Raw genomic sequence first — 25,967 nt, 5'->3', positions numbered from 1 at the left:
TTTATTGGGGATTTATTGGGGTTTATTGGGGTTTAATGGTGGTTATTTGGGGTTTATTTGATATTTATTGGGGTTTATTGGGGTTTTTATTGGGGTTTATTGGGATTCATTGGTGTTTATTAGGATTTGTTGGGATTTATTGGGGTTTATTTGGTTTATTGGGATTTATAGGGATTTATTTCGAATTTATTGGGATTTATTGGGATTTATTGGTGTGTATTGGGATTTATTGGGATTTATTGGTGTTTATTGGGATTTATAGGGATTTATTGGGACTTATTGGGATTTATTGGGGTTTATTGGGATTTCTTGGGGTTTTATTTGGGTTCATTTGGGTTTATTGGGATGCATTGGGATGCATTGGGATTTATTGGGGTTTATTTTGTTGTATTGGAGTTTATTTGGGTTTATTGGGGTTTATTTGGGTTTATTGGGGTTTATTGGGATTTATTGGGAATTATTTGTGTGTATTGGGATTTATTGGGATTTATTGAGGTTTATTGCTGTTTATTGGGGATTATTGAGGTTTTATTGGTATTTATTGGGGTTTATTGGGATTTATAGGGGTTTATTGGGGATTTATTGGGATTTATTGAGGTTTATTGGGATTTTATTGGGGATTTACTGGGGTTTATTGGTATTTATTGGGATTTATTGGTGTTTTTTGGGATTTATTGGAGTTTACTGGGGTTCTTATTGGAATTTATTGGGGTTTATTGGAATTTATTGGGATTTATTGGCGTTTATTGGGGTTTATTACAATTTATTGGGATTTATTGGCGTTTATTGGGGTTTATTACGATTTATTGGGATTTATTGGCGTTTATTGGGGTTTATTGGGATTTATTGGAGTTTATTTAGGTTTATTGGGATTTATTGGGGTTTTATTGGAGTTTATTGGGGTTTATTGGGATTTTTTGGGGTTTATTGGGGTTGATTTGGGTTTATTTCGGATTTATTTGATTTATTGGGATTTATTTGGGATTTATTGGGGTTTATTTGGGATTTATTGGGATTTATTGGGGTTTATTGGGATTTATTGGGGTTTATTGGGGTTTTATTTGGGATTTATTGGGGTTTATTGGGATTTATTTGGGTTCATTGGGGTTTATTGAGATTTATTGGGGTTTAATGGGGTTTTATTGGGATTTATTGGGGTTTATTGGAGTTTATTGGGGTCTCAGGGGGATTTTTGGGGGGTTTTTTGGGGGAGGGTCTCGGAGGGGTCTCTGGGGGCTCTCAGGGATATTTGGGGAGGGGTCTCAGGGGGTTTTGGGGGGGGTCTCAGGGGGATTTTTGGGGTCCCCGCCCACCCCCGTTCCCGCGCTCCCCGCGGGTCCGTGCGCCGTTTCCGGGTTTTCAGGCCCCGCCCCCATCCCCGCCCCTCCCTGCAAGAGCCAATCAGAGCCGAGCACCTCGCTTAGGCCACGCCCACTCCGGAGCAGACAGCGCCCCCTGGCGGATTTGGGGGGAACCGCCGGGACCCCTCCCCAAAATGGGGGGGCCTGGACCCCCCCAAATTCCCCAGAACCCCCCTAAAAACCCCCAAATCCCCCAAATCCAACCCAAATCTCCCTCAACTCCCCCTCAGGTCCCTCAAAACTCCCTCAAACCCCATTAAAACCCCCCAAAACTCCCCCAAATTTCCCCGATTTTTCCCCAAAATCAGCCAAAATGACATCAGAGACTCGATTTTATTGGGGGAGGGGGTCGCCATCCCAAATCAGCACAAACATCCCCAAAATTACCTCCAAACCTTCCCAAGAACCCCCTAAACTCCTCCCAAATTCCCCACCCAAAACTCCTCAAATTACCTGAAAGCGCCAAAAAAAACCACAAAACCCCCCCAGAATCCATCGGGTTTATTGGGGAGGGGTCTGCAGGGGGTGCAAAAAAAACCCTAAAGCCCCCAAAATCCCCCCCAAAAAACCCATAAATCCCCCCCAAATTCCCCAGGATTCTATTGAGGAGGGGTCTGCAGGGGGTGCAACAGCACGGTCATCCCAAAAAATCCCCAAAATTCCCCCAAAAAACAACAAAAAAAGCCCAAATCCCCCCAGGACCCCCTCATGGCCCCCCAAAATCCCCCCAGGATTCCCCCAAACCACCCCAGGACCCCCCCCCAAAATTCCAGTCCACTTTTGGGGTGCAGCAGGTGCTTTTATTACATTTGTACATGGGCGGGGCCCCCCCCGGGTCTCTATGGCTTGTGCTGGGGGAAAGGGGGGGCGGGACCCCCAAATTTGGGTTCGGGGGAGGGGGGCAGAACCCCAAAAGTGAGGGGTTGGGGGGGCTGGGACCCCAAAACCGGGATTTGGGATGGACCAGGACCCCAAATTGGGGGTTCAGGGGGGGTCAGGACCCCAAATCCAAGGATCAGGACCCCAAACCCAGAGATCAGGACCCCAAAACCAGGATTTGGGAAGGACCAGGACCCCAAAACTGGAATTTGGGACCCCAAACCCAGAGCTCAGGACCCCAAAACCAGAATTTGGGAAGGACCAGGACCCCAAATTGGGGTTTCAGGTGGGTCCAGGACCCCAAACTCGGGGTTTGAGAAGGACCAGGACCCCAAAACCAGGATCTGGGATGGACCAGGACCCCAAATTGGGGTTCCAGGGGGGGTCATGACCCCAAACTGGGGGTTTCAGGGGGGTCCAGGACCCCACAATTGGGGTTTTGGGGGGGTCAGGACCCCAAATCGGGGGTCCAGGGGGGGTCACTTCCTCCGGGGCCGCTCGGACTCGCGCCGGGGGAGCCCCTCGTCCGTGGAGGACGTGGTCAGGAGCCCCTGGTGCCACCGGGCCAGCTCGGCGTGTTCCTGGCTACTGGCGGCCAGAGCCCGCAGCCAGCCCTGCATGTCCTCCTGGAGAGGGAAAAAACGGGGTGAGGGACCCCGAAAATGGGGTGAGAAACCCCAAAAATGGGGTTGGAGAGAGAGAAAATGGGGTTGGAGAGATGGAAAATGGGGTGAGGTCCCCCAAAAATGGGGTTAGAGGGACAGAAAATGGGGTTAGGGGCACAAAAATTGGGAGAGGGACCCCAAAAATGGGGTGAGGGACCCCAAAAATGGGGTTGGAGAGATGGAAAATGGGGTGAGGGACCCCGAAAATGGGGTTAGAGGGACAGAAAATGGGGTAAGGGACCCCGAAAATGGGATTAGGACCTTGAAAATGGGATCAGGCACCCCGAAAATGGAGTCAGGGACATGGAAAATGGGATGAGGAACCCCAAAAACGGGGTTAGAGAGACAGAAAATAGGGTGAGGGACCCCAATAATGGGGTTAGAGGAACAGAAAATGGGGTGAGTGACCCCAAAAATGGGGTTAGAGAAATGGAAAATGTGGTCAGGCACCCCAAAAATGGGGTGAGTGATCCCGAAAATGGGGTGAGGGACCCCAAAAATGGGATTAGAGAAATGGAAAATGGGGTCAGGCACCCCGAAAATGGGGTGAGGGACCCCAAAAATGGGGTTAGAGGAACAGAAAATGGGGTGAGGAACCCCGAAAATGGGATTAGAGAGATGGAAAATGGGGTGAACAACAACAAAAACCCACTGAGAAAAATCAAAACCCCCACGAGACCCCCAAAAACATCATCAGACCCCCCAAAATCCCCTTGAGACCCCCCAAAATCCCCATGAGACCCCCAAAACCCACCCAAGACCCCCAAAATCAGAGCAGGACCCCCCAAAATCCCCATGAGACCCCCAAAAATCGGAGCAGGACCCCCCAAATCTGCCCAAGACCCCCCAAAATCCCCCTGAGACCCCCAAAACCCAACCAAGACCCCCAAAATCACCCTGGGACCCCCCAAAATCCCCTTGAGACCCCCCAAAATCAGAGCAGGACCCCCCAAATCTGCCCAAGACCCCCCAAAAATCCCTTGAGACCCCACAAAATCACCCTGAGACCCCCCAAAATCACCTTGAGACCCCCAAAACCCAACCAAGACCCCCCAAAATCGGAGCAGGACTCCCCAAATCTGCCCAAGACCCCCCAAAATCACCATGAGACCCCCCAAAATCACCCTCAGACCCCCAAAATCCACCAAAAAACCCCCAAAATCACCATGAGACCCCCAAAATAACCCTCAGACCTCCAAAATCTATCCAAAACCCCCCAAAACCACCCTGAGACCACCAAAACCCAACCAAGACCCCCCAAAATCGGAGCAGGACCCCCCAAATTCTCACCTCGTCCTTGGCCTGCAGCAGGAACTCACTCCCGTCGCCGGCCCTGCAGGAGGGGACGTTGTCACCGGGGCTCGGGGACATCAGAGCCACCAAAGCCAACGGGGACCCCAAAATGACATCAGGGACCCCAAAATGACATCAGGGACCCCAAAAATGACAGCAGGGACCCCAAAAAGCGGAATCAGAGACCCCAAAAATGACATCAGGGACTCAAAAAATGGAATCAGAGACCCCAAAAATGGAATCAGAGACACCAAAAATGACATCAGAGACCCCAAAAGTGACATCAGGGACATCAAAAGTGACATCAAAAATTCCAAAATCAACAGGAGACCCCAAAAATGGAATCAGAGCCCACAAAAATGACATCAGAGACCTCAAAAATTATGTCAGAGACCCCAAAACCAATAGGAGTCCCCAAAAATGACATCAGAGACCCCAAAAGTGACATCAGAGACCCCAAAGTGAGGACAAAAATCCCAAAATCAACAGGAGACCCCAAAACCAACAAGAGGCCCCAAAAATGGTGTCAGAAATGTCCAAAATTACAACAGAGACCCCAAAACGACACCAGAGACCTCCAAAAATGGCATCAGACACCTCAAAATCAACACAAGACCCCAAAATAAACAGGAAACTAAAAAAATGACATCAGAAATGTCCAAAATTGCATTGGAGACCCCAAAAATGGAATCAGACACCCAAAAATCAACAGGAGACCCCCAAAAATGACATAAGAGACCCCAAAAGTGACATCAGAGACACCAAAAGTGACATCAAAAATCCCAAAATCAACAGGAGACCCCAAAACCAGCAAGAGGCCCCAAAAATGACGTCAGAAACGTCCAAAATTACATTGGAGACCCAAAAGTGGCATCAGAGACTCCAAAAATGGAATCAGAGACCCCAAAATCAACAGGAAACCCCAAAAATGGTGTCAGAAATGTCCAAAATTACAACAGAGACCCAAAAATGACATTAGAGACCCCAAAAATGACATCAGAGACCTCAAAAATGATGTCAGAGACGCCAAAATCAACACAAGACACCAAAAATGACATCAGAGACCCCAAAACCAACAGGAGACCCCAAAATCAACACAAGGTCCCAAAAATGACGTCAGAGACCCCAAAAATGACATCAGAGACACCAAAAGTGACATAAAAAATCCCAAAATCAACAGGAGACCCCAAAACCAACAAGAGGCCCCAAAAATGACGTCAGAAACGCCCAAAATTACATTGGAGAACCAAAAGTGGCATCAGAGACTCCAAAAATGGAATCAGAGACCCCAAAAATGGAATCAGAGACCCCAAAATCAACAGGAAACCCCAAAAATGGTGTCAGAAATGTCCAAAATTACAACAGAGACCCAAAAACGACATCAGAGACCCCAAAATCAACAGGAGACCCCAAAAACAACACCAGGGACCTGAAAAATGGCATCAGACACCCCAAAATGAACACAAGACCCCAAAATCAACAGGAGACCCCAAAAACAATGTCAGAAATGTCCAAAATTGCATCAGAGACCCCAAAATGACACCAGAGATCCCAGAACGACATCAGAGACCCCAAAATTTGAATCAGGGACCCCAAAAATGGAATCAGAGACACCAAAAGTGACATCAGAAACACCAAAAGTGACATCAAAAATCCCAAAATCAACAGGAGACCCCAAAACCAACAAGAAGCCCCAAAAATGACGTCAGAAATGTCCAAAATTACATCAGAGACCCCAAAACAACACCAGAGACCCCAAAATGACACCAGAGACCCCTAAAAATGGTCTCAGAGACCCCAAAATCAACAGGAGACCCCAAAAATGATGTCAGAAACGTCCAAAATTACATTGGAGGTCCCAAAAATGACATCAGAGACCCCAAAAACGACATCAGAGACCCCAAAAATTATGTCAGAGACCCCAAAAATTGAATCAGAGACCCCAAAATTGGAATCAGGGACCCCAAAAATGGAATCAGGGACCCCAAAAACTACATCAGAGACCCCAAAAGTGACATCAGAGACCCCCAAAAATGGCATCAGACACCCCAAAATCAACACAAGACCCCAAAATCAACAGGAGACCCCAAAAACGACGTCAGAAATGTCCAAAATTCCATCAGAGACCCCAAAAACCACACCAGGAACCCCAAAAATTACATCAGAGACCCCAAAATCAACAGGAGACCACAAATATGGTCTCAGAGACCCCAAAAACGACACCTGAGACCCCAAAAATGACATCAGACATCCCAAAATCCACAGAAGACCCCAAAAACAACACAGGCCACCCAAAAACGACACTGGACACCCAAAAAACGACACCAACCACCCCAAAACCGCCGAAGGGCGGCGCTCACTTGAGCTTGAAGACGTTCTTCTTCTTCTTGTAGTCGCTGGCCACCTCGGCGGCGGCGCGGTGCAGGCTCAGCAGGGGCTCACCAGCGTGCGTGGCGCCGGCCGCGGGGCCTTTGGCGTCCTTGTAGAAGCCCAGGTCGCCCTTGGCCAACACGCAGTAGAGGTTGACCCAAGACCTGGTTGGGGTGGAAGCCCCCAAAGTTTTGGGGTGTTGGGTTGGGAGCGTTGGTGCGGTTTGGGGGATTTGGGGGGTTTGGGTGATCGGGTTTGGGGGTGGATTCAACTCTTGGTGAGCCCTCAATGCTTGGAGAACCCCAACTGTTGAACCCTCAACTCTTGGAGAACCCTCAACCCTCAATGAGCGCTCAACTCTTGGTGAACCCCAACTCTTGGAGAACCCCAACTCTTGATGAACCCCAACCCTTGATGAATCCTCAACTGTTGGTGAACCCCAACTCTTGATGAACCCTCAACTCCTGGTGAGCCCCAACTCTTGGAGAACCCCAACTCTTGGTGAACCTCAACTCTTGGAGAATACCCAACTCTTGATGAACTCCAACTCTTGATGAACGCCCAACTCTTGATGAACCCCAACCGTCGGTGAACCCCAACTCTTGATGAACCCCAACCCTTGGTGAACCCAACTCTTGGAGAACCTCAACTCTTGGAGAATACCCAACTCTTGATGAACCCCAACTCTTGATGAATGCCCAACTCTTGATGAACCCCAACTCTTGGTGAACCCCAACTCTTGGTGAACCCCCAACCCTTGGTGAACCCTCAACTCTTGGTGAGCCCCAACTCTTGGTGAATCCCAACTCTTGGAGAACCCCTACTCCTGATGAACACCCAACTCTTGTAGAACCCTCAACCCTTGTTGAACCCCAACTCTTGATGAACCCCAACTCTTGGTGAACTCCAACTCTTGGTGAACCCCAACTCTTGGAGAACCCTCAACTCTTGGAGAACCCCAACCCTTGGTGAACCCCAACTGTTGGTGAACACCCAACTTTTGGTGAACCCCAACTCTTGGAGAACCCTCAACTCTTGGTGAACCCTCAACTCTTGGAGAACCCCAGCTCTTGATGAACATCCAACTCTTGGAGAACCTTCAACCCTTGGTGAACCCCAACTCTTGAAGAACCCCAACTCTTGGTGAACCCCAACTCTTGGTGAACACCAATTCTTGGTGAATCCCAACTCTTGGAGAGTTCCAACTCTTGGAAAACCCCAACCCTTGTTGAACCCCCAACCCTTGACGAACCCCTTCCATTGATGAACCCCAACCCTTGGAGAACCCCCAATTCTTGGACAACCCAACTCTTGGAGAACCCAACCCTTGTAGAACCCCTTCCATCAATGAACCCAAACCTTTGCAGAACCCCCAATTCTTGGAGAACCCAACTCTTGATGAAACTCTTCCATCAATGAACCCCAACCCTTGGTGAACCCCAACTCTTAGTGAATCCCCAACCCTTGGAGAACCCCTTCCATGGATGAACCCCAATCCTTGTTGACCCCCCAAATTCCATGGGATCACCCATGACCCCCAACCCTTGGTGAGCCCCCAAATTCCAAGGGATCACCCATGACCCCCAACCCTTGGAGAACTCCCAACCCTTGTAGAACCCCTTCCATTGATGAACCCCAACCCTTGCAGAACCCCCAAATTCCATGGGATCACCCCTGACCCCCAACCCTTGCAGAACCCCCAAATTCCATGGGATCACCCCATGACCCCCAACCCTTTCAGAACCCCCAGACCTGTTGGACGCCTTCTTGCCGGCGCCGTCGAGCTCGTGCTTGCGCAGCAGGAACCCCTCGTGCGCCACGGTGTGTGAGGGGGGCGGCGGCGGCGGCGGCGCGCTGCCCTGTGCCGGTGCCGACCGCGAGCGCCGCGGTTCCCCCGGACCCTGCGACGAGTCCTTCGGGCGCGGCCGGCGCCGCGGCTTCGGCCGGTCCCGCGCCCGCGGCCGGTCCGGCCTCGGCGTCCTCTCCGGCAGCGCCTCGGGGCCGGCGGGGAGACGGGCGGGGGACTCGCGGTCACGGGGCTGGGGACGGGAGGGGACAGTGAGGGGACATCGAGGGGTGGTAGGTAGGACATTGAGGGGACAGTGAGGGGACACTGAGGGGACAGTGAGAGGTGGCAGGTGGGACGTTGAGGGGACATTGAGGAGACATGGAGGGGACATTGAGGGGACAGTGAGGGGACAGTGAGGGGACAATGAGGGGACATTGAGGGGACATGGAGGGGACAATAATGGGACATTGAGGGGTGGCAGATGGGACATTGAGGGGACATTGAGAGGACATTGAGGGGTGGTTGGTGGGATATTGAGGGGGCCGTTGAGGGGGACAATGAGGGGACAGTGAGGGGACATCCATGGGGACAATGAGGGGTGGCAGGTGGGACATTGAGGGGACATCCATGGGGACAATGAGGGGACAGTGAGGGGACATCCATGGGGACAATGAGGGGTGGCAGGTGGGACACTGAGAGGACACTGAGGGGACAGTGAAGGGACACTGAGGGATCTTCAGGGGAACACTGAGGGGACAATGAGGGGGACACAGAGAGGACAGTGAGGGGACAGTGAGGGGACAATGATGGGACACTGAGGGGACAATGAGGGGTGGCAGGTGGGACACTGAGAGGACACTGAGGGGACAGTGAAGGGACAATGAGGGATCTTCAGGGGAACATTGAGGGGACATTGAGGGGGACACGGAGGGGACAGTGAGGAGACAATGAGGGGACATCCAGGGGACCATGGAGGGATATCCAGTGGGACATGGAAGGGACGGTGAGGGGTCACTGAGGGGAACACGGAATGGACACAGAGGGGACAATGAGGGATCTCCAGGGGAACATTGAGAGGACATTGAGGGGACAATGAGGGGACAGTGAGGGGGACATTGAGGGATGTCCAGGGGGACATGGAGAGGACACTGAGGGGACACTGAGAGGGACACTGAGGGATCTCCAGGGGGCCAGTAAGGGGAAAATGAGGGGATATCCAATGGGACACTGAGGGGACACAGAGGGGACACTGAGGCATCTCCAGTGGGACATGGAGGGGACACCCAAAGGGACACAAAAAGGAATCCAAGGAGCCACCAAGGGGTCACCAAGGGGTCACCAAGGGGTCACCAAGGACTCACCGAAGCCGGCACGGGCCCGCCCGCCTCCTTCTCCTGCAGCTGCTCCACGATGTCTGCCAGCGTGGCTTTGCTGCTGGGGGACATTTGGGGACAACAGCGGGGTCACCTCAGCCCCGCCCCCTCCCCGCTGTCCCCGCGGCGTCCCTGCGGCGTCCCCCCGCTCACCCGCCGCCCTTCCCGTCGTGCCGCGGCAGCTCCGGCTCGCTGGACTCCTGGCGCTCCAGCCGGCGCTCCCGGCGTTCCCGGCGCCGCTCCGGCAACCCCGGCCGGACCTCGCCGGGCTCCTCGGGCTTGGGGGCCGCCGGGGGTTCGGCGGGGGCGGCCGCGGGGACGGCGGCGGTGGCCGGGGGTGGCTCGGAGGGTCCTCCCTCGGTGGGAGGAGCCTGGACGCGGTCAAGCTTGGGCTGGAGGCGCTCCGGCCGCAGCTCGTGCCGGACATAGGCGACGCGCGGCTCCGGCCGGCGAGGGTCGGCACCGGCCGGGGGTTCCCCCAAAAATTTGCGGGTGAGGAGCGGCGTCGGCGGCTGCTTGTTCTGCTCGGCCTTGAGCTTCTCAATCTGTGGGGTGGGGTGGGGTGGGGTGGGGATGGAGATGGAGATGGAGATGGAGATGGGGATGGAGATGGAGATGGAGATGGAGATGGAGATGGAGATGGAGATGGGATGGAGATGGAGATGGAGATGGGATGGAGATGGAGATGGAGATGGGGATGGAGATGGAGATGGAGATGGAGATGGAGATGGAGATGGAGATGGGATGGAGATGGAGATGGAGATGGGATGGAGATGGAGATGGAGATGGGGATGGAGATGGAGATGGAGATGGAGATGGAGATGGAGATGGAGATGGAGATGGAGATGGGATGGAGATGGAGATGGGGATGGGATGGAGATGGAGATGGAGATGGGGATGGAGATGGGGATGGAGATGGGGATGGAGATGGGGATGGAGATGGAGATGGGGATGGGATGGAGATGGAGATGGAGATGGAGATGGAGATGGAGATGGAGATGGAGATGGGATGGAGATGGAGATGGAGATGGAGATGGAGATGGAGATGGAGATGGAGATGGAGATGGAGATGGAGATGGAGATGGAGATGGGGATGGGGATGGGGATGGAGATGGGGATGGGGATGGGGATGGGGATGGAGATGGGGATGGAGATGGAGATGGAGATGGGGATGGGGATGGAGATGGAGATGGGGATGGGGATGGAGATGGAGATGGGGATAGAGATGGAGATGGGGATGGGGATGGAGATGGGGATGGAGATGGAGATGGAGATGGGGATGGGGATGGGATGGAGACGGAGACGGAGATGGAGATGGAGATGGAGATGGGGATGGGATGGAGACGGAGACGGAGATGGAGATGGAGATGGAGATGGGGATGGGATGGGGATGGAGATGGAGATGGAGATGGAGATGGGGATGGGATGGGGATGGAGATGGAGATGGAGATGGTTGTGGGGATGGAGATGGAGATGGTTGTGGGGATGGAGATGGACATGGACAAGGAGATGGGGATGGGGATAGAGATGGGTTGGAGATGATGAAGTAGGAGATGATGGAGATGATGGAGATGATGGAGGAGATGGAAGCGATGGAGATTAGATGGAAATGGAGATAGAGATGGGTGGACATGATGGAGATGGAGATGAGGTGGAGACAGGAACGGAGTTGAAGATGGAGATAAAAATGAAGACAAAGACAAAGATGAAGATCATGATGAAGATGATGACAAATACAAACATGAAGACAAAAATGGAGACAAAGATGAAGATCAAAATGGAGACAGAGATTAAGACAAAGATGAAGATGAAGACAAAGATGGAGACAAAGATGGAGACAAAGATGAAGACAAAGATGGAGAAGAAGATGGAGATGAAGAGGAAGAGGATGAATCCAGTGACAGAAACAACAACAGAGATGGGAACGGGATGAAGATCAAGGTGAGATGAGGAGATTCTGCTGAGCCCACAGCTGCCCCCAGCCCGAGCAGGACCCACCCCCGGTGACATCCCCGGCGCCGCGGCGGCCGTACCGTGGTGAGGCGCCGCAGGGAGCTGAACCTCTCCTCCCAGGCGGCCGCCGCCTTGCGGAACGCCTCGTGCCGCCGGATCAGCTGCTCCACCTCGTCCACGCTGCTGCCCAGCTCCTGGCTCTTGAGCAGCGGTTCCTGGGCCGTCAGCCACGCGTCGGCCACCACGGCCTCCTGCGCGAACTGGTGCACCTCGCGCACTGCCGGCACAGCCGGGGCCGCCCGTCACCGCCGCGGGGCGGCCGCGGAGGTCGGGGCCACCTCAGAGGCCGTAATCGGGTGGCACCGTTCATAGTTTGGTGTCACCCATAGCCTGGTGGCTCCCATAAATTGGTGTTCCTCGTAATTTGATGTTCCCCATAATTTTATGTTCATCATAATTTGGTGTTCCCCATAATTTTATGTTCGTCATAATTTCGTGGCCCCCATTATTTGGTGTTTGTCGTAATTTGGTGTTTCTCATAATTTGGTGTTTGCCACAATTTGGTGTGACTGCCATAAATTGACCCCCAACACCCAATGTCCACGCCAAGATCTGGTGTCCACTCAACACCCAATGTCCACTCAACACCTAATGTCCACTCAACACCCAATGACAACCCCAACATCCAATGCCCACCCAACACCCAATGACAACCCAACACCCAATGTCCACCCAACACTCAATGTCCACCCAACACTCAGTGTCCACCCAACACCCAACGTCCACCCAACATGCAATGTCCACCCAACACTCAGTGTCCACCCAACACCCAATGTCCACTCAACACCCAATGTCCACCCAACATGCAATGTCCACCCAACACTCAGTGTCCACCCAACACCCAATGTCCACCCAACACTCAATGTCCACCCAACACCCAATGTCCACCCAACACTCAATGTCCACCGATCACTCAATGTCCACCCAACACCCGACGCCCATCCCAAGGTCTGCTGTCCCTCCAAGACCCAACGTCCCCCAAAAACCTTCTGATGTCCCCCCAATGTCCCCCAACACCCGATGTTCCCTGGTGTCCCCGGGGTGGTGGCACTCACTCTGCTGCAGCCACTCCCAGTGCTTGTCCCACTTCTCTGTCATCTCCTTCTTCTTCGCCAGGAGCTTCTCCATGTGGGATTTGATCTGTGGGGAGGGGGGAACATGGGTCAGGACACCCCAAAAGCTCCACCACGCCCCCTCCCCATATTTCCCACCCCACCTCGTCGGCCGCCGGGCTCTTGCTGAGGATCAGGGTCTTGCCCAGCTCCAGGCAGGTGGCCACGTTCTTGGCCCGGGCCTCCATCTCGGTCTTGAGGCTCTGGTGGTCGTTCATCAGCAGTTCCACCGAGGACACGTCCCTGGGACAGGGACAAGGGTGGCACCAACGCCCGACGTGGGGCGGGGATGGAGGGGGGTCCTTGGTGGCTGGGAGGGGACATTGGTTTGGGGAAGGGTGTGGGGGCCTCCTGGTGGGCCAGGACTTGGACCTTGTGTCCATGGTGGGCCAGGACTTGGTCCTTGGGTCCAAGAGAAGCCAGGACTTGGTCCTTGGGTCCATGGTGGGACAGGACCCAGATCCTTGGATGGACCAGGACTTGGTCCTCGGGATTGACCAGGACACGAGACCTTGGGATAGGCCAGGAGTTGGTCCTTGGGTCCATGAGAGGCCAGGACTTGGTCCTTGGGTCCATGGTGGGACAGGACCCAGATCCTCAGATGGACCAGGACACAGAACCTTGGGATGGACCAGGACATGGGACCTTGGGATAGACTAGGACATGGGACCTTGGGATGGACCAGGACATGGGACCTTGGGATTGACCAGGACATGGGACCTTGGGATTGACCAGGACATGGGACCTTGAGTCCATGGTGGGACAGGACCCAGATCCTCAGATGGGCCAGGACATGGGACCTTGGGATGGGCCAGGACTTGGTCCTTGGGATTGACCAGGACAAGGGACCTTGGGATAGGCCAGGACTTGGACCTTGGGTTCATGGTGGGACAGGGCCCATATCATCAGATGGACCAGGACACTGGACCTTGAGATGGGGCAGGACTTGGTCCTTGGAACCATGAGAGGCCAGGACACGTTTTTGGGTCCATGGTGGACACGACATGGATCCTCAGGTGGACCAGAACACAGAACCTTGGGATTGACCAGGACACGGGACCTTGGGATGGGCCAGGACACGTTTTTGGGTCCATGGTGGGACAGGACCCAGATCCTCAAATGGACCAGGACAAAGGTTCTCCTGATGAGCCAGGTCTTGGTCCTTGGGACCATGAGGTGCCAGGACTTGGTCCTTGGACCCATGGTGGGACAGGACCCAGATCCTCAGATAGACCAGGACATAGAACTTTGGGATGGAGCAAGACATGGGACCTTGGGCCCATGGTGGACAGGACATGGATCCTCAGATGGACCAGGACATGGGACCTTGGTGGCAGCACGACAGGCCAGGATTTGGTCCTTGTGTCCATGGTGGGACAGGGCCCAGATCCTCAGGTGGACCAGGACACAGGAACTTGGGATGGGCCAGGACTTGGTCCTTGGGACCATGAGAGGTCAGGACACGTTCTTGGGTCCATGGTAGGACAGGATACAGATCCTCAGATGGACCTTGACACGGGACCTTGGGATAGGCCAGGACTTGGTCCTTGGACTCATGGTGGGACAGGACCCAGATCCTCAGATGGACCAGGACACAGAACCTTGGGATTGATTGGGACATGGGACCTTGGGATAGACCAGGACTTGGTCCTTGGGTCCATGGTGGCACAGGACACAGACCATCAGATAGGCCAGACAGGGACCTTGGGATGGGTCAGGACTTGGTTCTTGAGTCCATGGTGGACAGGACTTGGTCCTTGGGTCCATGGTGGGACAGGGCCCAGATCATCAGATAGGTCGGACACAGGACCTTGGGATGGGCCAAGACTTGGTCCTTGGGTCCATGGTGGGACAGGACCCAGATCCTCAGATGGGCCAGGACACCAGACCTTGGCATGGGTCAGGACTTGGTCCTTGGGTCCAACAGAGGCCAGGACACGTTCTTGGGTCCATGGTGGACAGGACATGGATCCTTAGGTGGACTGGGACATGGGACCTTGGGATGGACCAGAACACAAGACCTTGGAATTGACCAGGACACATTTTTGGGTCCATGGTGGGACAAGACCCAGATCCTCAGATGGATCAGGACACAGAACCTTGGGATAGACCGGGACACAAGACCTTGGGATTGACCAGGACACAGAACCTTGGGATTGACCAGGACTTTTCCTTGGGACAGAGCAGCACTTGACCCACGTCCACCTCCCCACCTGGGCTTCTCGCCGGCGCCCATCTGGTGCAGCACGCCGTCCATCCACGCCAGCAGGTCCCTGACGGTGCCCACGAAGCGAATCTTGTCAGCCACGCTGGCCACGTGCAGCCGGCACTCCTCGCACGCCGCCAGCAGCTCCTTCCACGCCCTCAGCACCTCCTGCTCGCGCCCGGCGATGGCCTCGGCGTTGTCGCCGGCGTAGAGCGTCCGCAGCTGCGCCGCGCCCTCCTGCAGCTGCCGCACCTGCGTCACCAGCACCTCCACGTCGTGCTCGAAGGCGCCCAGGGCTCTCTGCAAGGCGCCGGCCGAGCTCCTGCCCTCGCGCGCCGCCAGCTCGGGCAGGCGCTGCCGCTTCTCCTCGATCTGCCCCAGCACCTCCTTGCAGTCGTTGAAGAACTTGTGCAGCTCGTGGGACGCCGCCAGCATCTGGGCGCGCGTCTCCATCAGCTCCAGGAGGTCGGCCCAGGCCTCGTTGACGCCGTCCTTCCACTCGGCGATGGTGGCGGCGTCGGTGTGGCCGTAGTCAATGAGCTCATCCACCATCTGGTTGACGGCGGCGATGCGCTCCTGGCCCACGCTGCCCGTCTCGCTGGCGAACTCCAGGAACTTCTCCTGCAGCAGCTGAGGTGGCCAAGGGGGGTGTGGGGCAGGGGTCAGGGGTGGGCAGGGGGTGGGACATCCTGGAGGGGTGGGGGTGGGGGCAGGGTCACCGGGCAAGGGACAGAGGGGATGGCCAGGGCTGCCAGCGTGGTGACAGGGCCACCAGGATGGTGGCAGGGCCACCAGGCAGGGGACAGAGGGGATGGTCAGGGCTGCCAGCATGGTGACAGGGTCACCAGGATGGTGTCAGGACCACCAGGATGATGCCAGGAACACCAGGATGGTGCCCAGGACCACCAGGATGGTGCCCAGGACCACCAGCTTGCTTCCCAGGACGACCAGGATGATGCCAAGACCACCAGGATGGTGCAAGGACCACCAGGATGGTGCCAGGACCCTCACCCAGGGGACAGAGGGGATGGCCAGGGCTGCCAGCATGGCTCCAGGACCACCAGGATGGTGCCAGGCCCACCAGGGTAATTCCAAGACCACCAGGAAGGTGTCAGGACCACCAGGATGATGCCCAGGACCACCAGCCAGGGGACAGAAGGGATGCCAAGGGCCACCAGGATGATGCCAAGACCACCAGGATGGTGCCAGAACCAACAACCAGGGGACAGAGGGGATGCCAAGGCCACCAGGATTATGCCAGGGCCACCACGAAGGTGCCAGGGCCACCAGGATGATTCCAGGACCACCAGGATGATGCCAGGACCACCAGGATGATGCCAGGACCCCCAGGATGGTGCCAGGACCACCAAGATGGTTCCAAGACCACCAGGATGATTCCAGGACCCCCAGGATGGTGCCAGGCCCACCAGGATGGTTCCAGGCCCACCACAACAGCACCAGAACCCCTGACACCGATCCGGCCACACCCCCAGATCCTCGATGCCACCAAGACCCCGCCACGAGCCCACCAACCTCCCCACCCCCTCCAACCCCCTCCTCACCGTGACGTGCTCGAAGTCCTGGCCCAGCTCGGGCGAGCCGGCCACCACCTCCTTCTCGGCGATCCAGTGCTCCAGCTCGTCCACCTCGCGGTTGAGCTGGTAGAGCCAGTACTGCTGCTCCAGCTTGACCTTGCGCTCCTCCACCAGGTCCTTCAGAGACACGTACAGCCGGTCAACCTGCGACTGCCGCCTGCTGACCTGTTCGCTGGGCAAGGACACAGCGGCCGTCAGCCCCGGCGGCGCCGCGGCGGGCGGGGGGCGGCGGCGGGCGGGGCGCGGGCGCACCTCTGGGGGTGGCCGAGCTCGAGGAGGGCGCGGCACTGGCGGGAGAGTTGGGCGATGGTCTCCTCGTAGTTGTCGATGGTTTGTTCGGTGAGGAGGTGTTTCTTGAGGAGTTGGAGGGTGCTCTGCTCGTCCTGGGGGGGTTTTTGGGGGGTTGGTGAGGTGAGTCGGTGTGGTCAAGATGGTTAAACCCAGCCCGGTTAAACCCAGCCCAGTTAAACCCAGCCCAGTTAAACCCAGCCCACTTAAGGTAAACCTAACTAAACTCAATGTAATCGACTGAGCAATGCAATCAACTCAACTAAACCCAACCCAACTAAACCCAACCCAACCCAACTAAACCTAACCCAACCCAACAAACCCAACTAAACCCAGTCCAACCCAATTAAACACAACCAATCAATGACCCAACCAATCACCCAACCCAACAAACCCAACCCAACCCAATTAAACTCAACCTAACTAAACTCAACGTAATCAACTGAGCAACGCAACCAGCTCAACTAAACCCAACCCAACTAAACCCAATCCAACTAAACCCAACCCAACTCAACTAAACCCAACCTAAAGCAACTAAACCCAACCCAATTAAACTCAACCAATCAAAAACCCAACCCAAGAAACCCAACCCAACTAAACCCAACCTAACTAAACTCAACCGAGCAATGCAATCAACCCAAACCAATTAAACCCAACCTAATCAACCAACCAATCCAAACACCCCAACCAACTCAATCAATTCAACCACCCAACCTAACAAACCCAACCCAACCCAATTAAACTCAACTCAACCAACTCAACCACTCAACCCAGCAAACCCAACCCAACCCAATTATACCCAACCTAATCAACCTACCAACTCAAAAACCCAACAAACTCAACCAACCCAATTAATCCCAACCTAATCAACCAACTAACCCAAAACTCCCAACCAGCTCAACCAACTCAACCAACCAACCTAACAAACCCAATTAAACCCAATTAAACCCAAACCAACTCAACCAACTCAACCACTCAACCTAACAAACCTAACCCAATTCAATTAAACTCAACTCAACCAACTCAACCACTCAACCCAGCAAACCCAACCCAATTAAACCCAACCCAACTCAACCACCCAACCTAACAAACCCAACCCAACTCAACCACCCAACCTAACAAACCCAACCCAACTCAACCACTCAACCCAGCAAACCCAATCCAATTAAACCCAACCCAACTCAACCACCCAACCTAACAAACCCAACCCAACTCAACCACCCAACCTAACAAACCCAACCCAACTTAACCACTCAACCTAACAAACCCAACCCAATTAAACCCAACCCAACTCAACCACTCAACCTAACAAACCCAACCCAACTCAACCAACTCAACCACCCAACCCAACAAACCCAACCCAACCCATACAAGGCCATCAATCCAACGCAACTAAACCAACCCAACCACCCAACCCAATCCACCCAATTAAACCAACCCAATGACCAAACCCAACACAACCAACCCAGCCACTCCAACTCCACCCCTCCAAACCACACCTTCCCCTTCTCCTCGTTCATCAGGAGCAGCTCTTGCTCTCCCAGCCACGACTCCACCTCGGCCACGTCAAAGTAGTACTGCTCCAGCTGGTAGGTGGCGTCCAGGGTCTGCTGCCGGCGCTCCGTCTGCTCCTGCAGCTCCGCCCACATCGTCCCCAGGCGCTCCAGGAGGCACCGCACTCCCTCGGCCTCGGGGCTCTTGATGGTGGCCACGGCGGCGGCGCGTTCCAGCACCTCGTCCACACGGGGTCGGTGCACCTGGATCTCGCGACGCAGGTTCTGTGGGGTGGGGTGGAGGTGGGTGAGGGGGTCGGGGTGGGGCGTCCCCCGGCCCCGGTGGGGGTGTGGGAGCTGACCTGGTTCTTCTTGATGAACTGCTGGACGGTCTGGAGGTTGGTGCCGTGGTCTTTCAGCATGGCCAAGGGCAGGCGGTCCTGGACCCACATCTGGGGAGGGGGGTGGAGCTCGGCATCGTGGCTGGGCCCCATCCCAACCAATCCCCATTTCTGTGTTCACCTCCAGCTCCATCCCCATCTCCATTCTCAGTCATCTTCATCCCATCCCCATCCCACCCCATCCCCATCCCCATTTCTGTGTTCATCTCCAGCTCACACCATCTCCATTCTCAGACATCTTCATCTCATCCCACCCCATCCCCATTTCTGTCTTCACCTCCAGTTCACCCCATCTCCACTCTCAGCCATCTTCATCCCCATCCATCTTCAACCCATCTCCATATCCAGCCTATCTCCATCTCCATCTCATCTCCGTCTCCATCTCCATCTCCATCTCCATCTCCATCCCATCCCCATCTCCATCTCCATCCCATCTCCATCCCATCTCCATCTCATCTCCGTCTCCATCTCCATCTCCATCCCCGTCTCCATCTCCATCTCCATCTCCATCTCCATCCCCATCTCCATCCCCATCTCCATCTCATCCCCATCCCCATCTCCATCTCCATCCCCATCTCCATCTCCATCTCCATCTCCATCTCCATCTCCATCTCCATCTCCATCTCCATCTCCATCCCCATCTCCATCCCCATCTCCATCTCCATCCCCATCTCCATCTCCATCTCCATCTCCATCTCCATCTCCATCTCCATCCCCATCTCCATCCCCCCATCTCCATCTCCATCCCATCTCCATCTCCATCCCCATCTCCATCTCCATCTCCATCTCCATCTCCATCCCCATCTCCATCTCCATCTCCATCTCCATCTCCATCTCCATCTCCATCCCCATCCCCATCTCCATCCCCCCATCTCCATCTCCATCCCCATCTCCATCTCCATCTCCATCCCCATCTCCACCCCCATCTCCATCTCCATCCCCATCTCCATCTCCATCCCCATCTCCATCCCACCCCATCTCCATCCCCACCCCAACCCCTCCCCACCCCAACCCCTCCCCACCTCACCCCGGTACTCACCACCTCGTCCTCCAGCTCATGGCTGACCTGATGCACCTCCTTGGAGGCCAGCAGGATCCTCCGGCGCTCCTTGAGCGGCTCGATGAGGCGCACGATGCGCGTCCCCACCGCGCTCTGCCGCTCGCCCACCGCGTCCCGCCCGGCCGCCTGCGCCGGCAGCGCCGCCGCCTGCGCCTGCAGCTCGCCCACCTCCTTGTACCACTCCTCCACCTGCGACTCCATCGTCTGGGGACACGCAGAGGGGACGCGGGGTCGGCGAGGTGGCCGCGATGGCCACCATGGGACCGCCAGCACCCAACGTGGAGAGTTGTCCCAAAAAATGGCGGAGCTCCGTAATATGGTGGCCCCATAATTTGGTGTCTACCACAATCTGGTATCCACCATGGCCTGATGTCCCCCCCACGATGTGGTGTCCCCCCATAATCTGCTGTCCCAACACCACCCAAAGTCCACCCAACCCCTGGTGTCCCCCAAACTCTGCTGTCCCCCTCATGCCCTGGTGTCCCTCCAAGACCTGGTGTCCCCTCATGTCCTGGTGTCCCCCTGACACCCAATGACCATCCAAGACCTGATGTCCCCTCCAAGGCCTGGTGTGCCCCCAAGGCCTGCTGTCCCCCTAAAGCCTGGTGTCCGCCCAAGGCCTGCTGTCCCCTCAAGGCCCCGTGTCCCCTCACATCCTGGTGTCGCCCTGAGACCCAGTGTCCCCCCAAGGCCTGGTGTCCCCCCAAGGCCTGGTATCCCTAGAGGGTCTGGTGTCTCCCCAAGGCCTGCTGTCCCCCCAAGGCCTGGTGTCCCCCTAAGGCCTGGTGTCCCCAAGGTCCCCTCAAGGCCTGGTGTCCCCCCAAGGCCTGGAGTCCCCAAAGTCCCCCCAAGGCCTGATGCCCCCAAGGCCTGGTGTCCCCCTGAGACCCAGTGTCCCCTCAAGGCCTGCTGTCCCCTCCAGGTCTGCTGTCCCCTCACATCCTGGTGTCCCCCCAAGGCCTGGTGTCCACTCAAGGCCTTGTGTCCCCCCAAGACCTGGTGTCCGCTCAAGGCCTGCTGTCCCCTCACATCCTGGTGTCCCCTCAAGGCCTGTTGTCTCCACAAGGCCTGTTGTCCCCTAAGGCATGCTGTCCCCTCACATCGTGGTGTCCCACTCAGGCTTGGTGTCCCCCCAAGGTCTGCTGTCCCTCTAAGACCTGGTGTCCCCCCAAGGCCCAGTGTCCCCTCACATCCTGGTGTCCCCCCAAGGCCTGGTGTCCCCTCAAGGCCTGCTGTCCCCTCAAGGTCTGCTGTCCCCCTAAGACCTGGCATCCCCCCAAGGCTTGGTGTTCCCCCAAGGCCTGGTGTCCCCTCAAGGCCTGCTGTCCCCTCAAGGCCTGCTGTCCCCCAAGACCTGCTGTCCCCCAAGGCCTGCCATCCCCCCAAGGCCTGATGTACCCCCAAGGCCTGGTGTCTCCCTAAAGCCTGGTGCCCCTCACATCCTGGTGTTCCCCCAAGGCCTGGTGTCCTCTCAAGGCCTGCTGTCCCCTCAAGGCCTGGTGTCCCCTCACATCCTAGTGTCCCCCAAGGCCTGGTGTCCCTCCAAGGCCTGATGTACCCCTTAGGTTTTATGTCCCCTTAAGGCCTGGTGTTCCCCTTAGGTCTGGTGTCCCCAAGGTCCCCTCAAGGCCTGCTGTCCCCACCAAGGCCTGATGTACCCCAATGCCCCCCCAACGTCCCCCCAATGTCCCCCCAACATCCCCGAGGTGCCCCCAGCCCCACCTGCAGCCTCTTGAGCTGGCGGCTGACGCTGCGCAGGTCAGCCCCACTGCCCACGGTCTCCAGCTGCTCCTCCAGCCGGCCCAGCCGCGCCTCCATGTCGGCGTAGCTCCGCGCTAGGCGCTCGGCGGCCGCCGCCTCGGCCAAGCGCCGGCTCCGGGCCTGGCTCGTGGTCTCCAGCTCCTGCCAACATCGCCGCAGCTCCTCCAGCTGCCGCCGCACGGCCCCGCTCAGCTCCGGCTTGGCCTGCACCAGCTCCTCGCCTTCCTGGGGGTGGGGGAAAGGGGGGACACCAAAATTCGTCATTAGGAGTTTGAACTCAAGGTGGGACCAAAAAATTAATCATGAGGGGGTTGGGGTGGTTTAGGAGCAAGATGCGACCCCAAAATTCATCATGAGGAGGTTGGCGACCCCAGAATTTGTCATGAGGGGTTTATGGGCGAGGGGGGACCCCAAAATTCATCATGAGGAGATTGGGATTAATGGGGGACCCAAAAATTCATCATGAAGGGGGTTGGGATTAATGGGGGACCCAAAAATTCATCATGAGGGGGTTGGGGACAAGGTGGGACCCCAAAATTTGTCATGATGGGGTTGGGGACCCCAAAATTGTCATGAGGGGTTGGGGGAAATGGGGGACCCCAAAATTCATCATGAGGGATTTAGGGGAAAGGGGGGATCCCAAAATTTGTCATAAGGGGTTTGGGGACAAGGTGGGACCCCAAAAGTCATAATGAGGGGGTTGGGGTCAATGGGGGATCTCAAAATTCATCATGAGGGGATTGGGGACAAGGTGGGGCCCCAAAATTTGTCATGAGGGGGTTGGGAGAAAGTGGGGACCCAAAAGTCATAATGAGGGGGTTGGGGACGCCAAAATTCATCATGAGGGATTTAGGGGAAAGGGGGGACCCCAAAATTGGTGATGAGGGGGTTGAACTCAAGGTGGGACCCCAAAATTCATCATGAGGTTGTCGGGGGCAAGGGGTGACACCAAAATTCATCATGAGGGGGTTGGGGACCCCAAAATTCATCATGAGGGATTTAGGGGAAATGGGGGACCCCAAAATTGGTCATGAGGAGGTTGGGGACAAGGTGGGACCCCAAAATTGATCATGAGGGGGTTGGGATCAATAGGGGATCTCAAAATTGGTCATTAGGAGTTTGAACTCAAGGTGGGACCACAAAATTTGTCATGAGGGTTTGGGGAACAAGGGGGGACCCCAAAATTTGTCAAGAGGGGTTTGGGGAACAAGGGGGGACCCCAAAAATTGGTCATAAGGGGGTTGGGGACAAGGTGGGACCCCAAAAGTCATAATGAGGGGGTTGGAGGCCGCAAAATTCATCATGAGGAGATTTGGAGGCAAGGTGGGACCCCAAAATTGGTCATGAGGGGGTTGGGGTCAAAGTGGGACCCCAAAATTTGTCATGAGGGGGTTGGGTCAAGATGGGGCCTCAAAATTTAGCATGAGGGGGTTGGGATCAATGGGGGACCCCAAAATTCGTCACAAGGGGTTTAGGGGCAAGGGGAGACCCCAAAATTTGTCATGAGGGGGTTGGGGGCAATGTGGGACCCCAAAATTGGTCATGAGGAGTTTGGGGGCAAGGGGAGACCCCAAAATTTGTCATGAGGGTGTTAGGGGCAAGGGGTGATGCCAAAGTTCATCATGAGGGGATTGGGGACAAGGTGGGACCCCAAAATTCGTCACAAGGGGGTAAGGGTCAATGGGGGATCCCAAAATTTATCATAGGGGGTTTGGGGGGCAAGGAGAGACCCCAGAATTTGTCATGAGAGGGTTGGGATCAATGGGGGACCCCAAAATTGGTCATGAGGGGGTTGGGGACAAGGTGGGACCCCAAAAGTCATAATGAGGGGGTTGGGGACCCCAAATTTCATCATGAGGGATTTAGGGGAAAGGGGGGCCCCCCAAAATTGGTCATGAGGGATTTGGGGACAAGGTGAGACCCCAAAATTCATCATGAGGGGTTTGGGGGTAAGGGGAGACCCCAAAATTTGTCATGAGGGGGTTGGGGGCAAGGGGAGACCCCAAAATTTGTCACAAGGGGTTTGGGGTTAATTGGGGACCCCAAAAATCAGTATGAGGGGGTTGGGGGGGACACAGAGAGACTGGGGGGGGGGGGACACAGCGGGGGGGGGATGGGTGACAGGGGAATAGTGGGGGAGGGGACAGGAGGGACACGGGAGGGACATCGGTGGGGGGGGACACGGTGGGGACACAGGGGATATCAGGGGGGGGACACAAAGGTGGAAGTGACAGAAATGGGGGGGGTGACAGAAATGGGGGAGGGGGAGGTGACACAGCGCCAATTTTGGGGTGGGGGAGGGGTCGCGCCCGCAGCGCTGCAGCGACGCCACCAAACCTGGGGTGGGGGAGGGGCGGGGATGGAATTGGGGGAGGGGGAGGGGACGGAATTGGGGGAGGGGGAGGGCACAAACATCACCCGCACCCCCTCCTCATTTTCCCACGCTTCCCCCATTTTTTAACTCATTTTTCCCACCCCTCCCCCCATTTTTTTCCTCATTTTTTCCCAAACTCCTCCCCCCATTTTTTTTTAATTTTAAATTTTTATTTATTTTTTTTTTTTTTCAATCCCCACCGAACCTTCTCGATCCTCTCGAGCCACTCGCGGTTCTGTGCCAGCTCGGCCAGGAAGGCGGGGTGCTGCAGCCAGGGTTTGGGGGGGTCCCGAGGGGGGGGGTCCCTGGAGGGGTCCCCGGCCATCAGCGACTTCTCGCGGATCCACGCATGGAGCTGCGGGGGGAGGGGCGGCTCCAGTTTTTTTATTTTTTTTTTTAATTTTTTTTTTTTTTTTTTTTTTAGGGGATGGTTTAACCCCCCCTCTGAATTTCCTCTTCCTTTTTTGCTCGCACAAAAAAATTTAAAAATAAATTTTCCTTGGAGCAAAAAAATATATTTTTAAATGTTGTTTTTTCCTCTGCGCAATAAAAAAAAAAAATTCCTTGGGGAGGGAAAAAAATAAATAAATCCTTTGCTCAAAAAAAAAAAAAGAAAAATAAAAAATATTTCCTCGGCACAAAATAAATTAATTAATGAATTAATTATCCTCTGCGCAAAAAAAAAATTCCTTTGCATAAAAAAAAAAATATTTCCTTGGCACAAAAATAAATAAATAAATAAATAAATAAATAAATAAATAAATAAATAAATAAATTATCCTCTGCGCAAAAAAAAAATCCTTTGAGCAAAAAAAAAATTAAAAAAAAAAATTTCCTTGTCGCAAAAAAAAAAAAAGAAAATAAATAAATTATCCTCTGCGCAAAAAAAAATCCTTTGCACCAAAAAAAAAAAAAAATTATAAAAAAACCATTTCCTTTGGGCAAAAAAAAAAATTTAAAAATATTCCCTTTGCCCAAAAAAAAAAAAATTCCTCTGCGCAAAAATAAATAAATAAATAAATCCTTTGCTCAAAAAAATAGTAAATAAAATATTTCCTTGGCACAAAAATAAATAAATAAATAAATTTTCTTGGGGCCAAAAATATTTAAATGCAATTTTCCTTTGAGCAAAAAAATAGAATAAATTTTTTAAATTCCCACCCCCTCCCAAAAAGAAAAAATAAATTTATTTTGCTAAAATAAAATAAATTCGAAGCTTCTCAGAAAAATAAAACTCTTAAAAAAAAAAAAAAAGCTGATTTCCTAAAAAAAAACAAAACTAAAAAGAAATCCTAAAAAAAAAATCCTAAAAAAAATCCTAAAAAAAAAAAATCCTAAAAAAAAAAATCCTAAAATAAAGCGGAGTGGAAAGGGTTCGAGGAAAAGCTATTCAAATAAAAAAAAAAATAAAATCCCCAAAAAAAAGCGGAGGAGATCCCAAAAAAATAGAAAGGGATCCCAAAAAAAATCCCAAAAAAAGTTGATTTTTTTTTCCCAAAATAAATTAAAAAAAAAAAAATCGGAGGGGAAAGGGCGAGAGGAGCCCCCTCCCCTTCCTGTTCTTATTTTTATTTTTATTTTTAAATTTTTTTCCCCCAAAAAAATCGGCGGGGTTGGGGTGGGGGGGAGGAGCGGGGGGTGAGGAGGAGGAGGGAGGGGGAGGAAGAGGAGGAGGAAGAGGAGGGGAGGAGGAGGATGGAAGAGGAGGAGGGGATGAAGATGACGGAGGAGGATGAGGAGGGGGGATGAAGGTGAGGATGAGGATGGAGGAGGGGGATGAAGATGAGGAGGATGAGTAGGAGGGGGAGAAGGGGATGAAGGCTCCGGGAGGAGGAGGAAGAGGAGGGGGGATGAAGATGAAGAGGGAGGATGAGGAGGATGAGGATGAGGAAGGAGAGAGGGGGATGAAGGCTCCGGAGGATGAGGAAGGTTCT

At 54.3% G+C, this 25,967-nt stretch overlaps 1 protein-coding gene across 4 annotated transcripts in view; it reads right to left on the bottom strand.

The window, feature by feature from the left end:
• Positions 1–2,418: 2,418 nt before the first annotated feature.
• The window catches only part of SPTBN4 (spectrin beta, non-erythrocytic 4), a 61,970-nt gene continuing 38,421 nt past the window's right edge, over positions 2,419–25,967 (bottom strand). For all 4 annotated transcript variants that reach the window (XM_033083898.1, XM_033083895.1, XM_033083897.1 and 1 more), the window contains 17 exons: positions 24,239–24,388; positions 21,621–21,884; positions 19,878–20,102; positions 18,800–18,889; positions 18,444–18,722; positions 16,909–17,039; positions 16,624–16,828; positions 15,069–15,691; positions 12,960–13,098; positions 12,799–12,883; positions 11,764–11,960; positions 9,884–10,275; positions 9,719–9,791; positions 8,321–8,607; positions 6,559–6,732; positions 4,196–4,238; positions 2,419–2,866 (listed from right to left, as the gene is read on the bottom strand). In XM_033083898.1, coding sequence (XP_032939789.1) covers positions 2,720–2,866; positions 4,196–4,238; positions 6,559–6,732; positions 8,321–8,607; positions 9,719–9,791; positions 9,884–10,275; positions 11,764–11,960; positions 12,799–12,883; positions 12,960–13,098; positions 15,069–15,691; positions 16,624–16,828; positions 16,909–17,039; positions 18,444–18,722; positions 18,800–18,889; positions 19,878–20,102; positions 21,621–21,884; positions 24,239–24,388 — 3,504 coding nt within the window. In that variant the 3' untranslated portion in view covers positions 2,419–2,719. The remainder of the gene's footprint in view (positions 2,867–4,195; positions 4,239–6,558; positions 6,733–8,320; positions 8,608–9,718; positions 9,792–9,883; positions 10,276–11,763; positions 11,961–12,798; positions 12,884–12,959; positions 13,099–15,068; positions 15,692–16,623; positions 16,829–16,908; positions 17,040–18,443; positions 18,723–18,799; positions 18,890–19,877; positions 20,103–21,620; positions 21,885–24,238; positions 24,389–25,967) is intronic.

This window comes from Catharus ustulatus, chromosome 34 (assembly GCF_009819885.2).
Source record: "Catharus ustulatus isolate bCatUst1 chromosome 34, bCatUst1.pri.v2, whole genome shotgun sequence".
Classification (NCBI taxonomy): Eukaryota; Metazoa; Chordata; class Aves; order Passeriformes; family Turdidae; genus Catharus; species Catharus ustulatus.
This window is presented reverse-complemented; position numbering and strand designations above follow the sequence as displayed.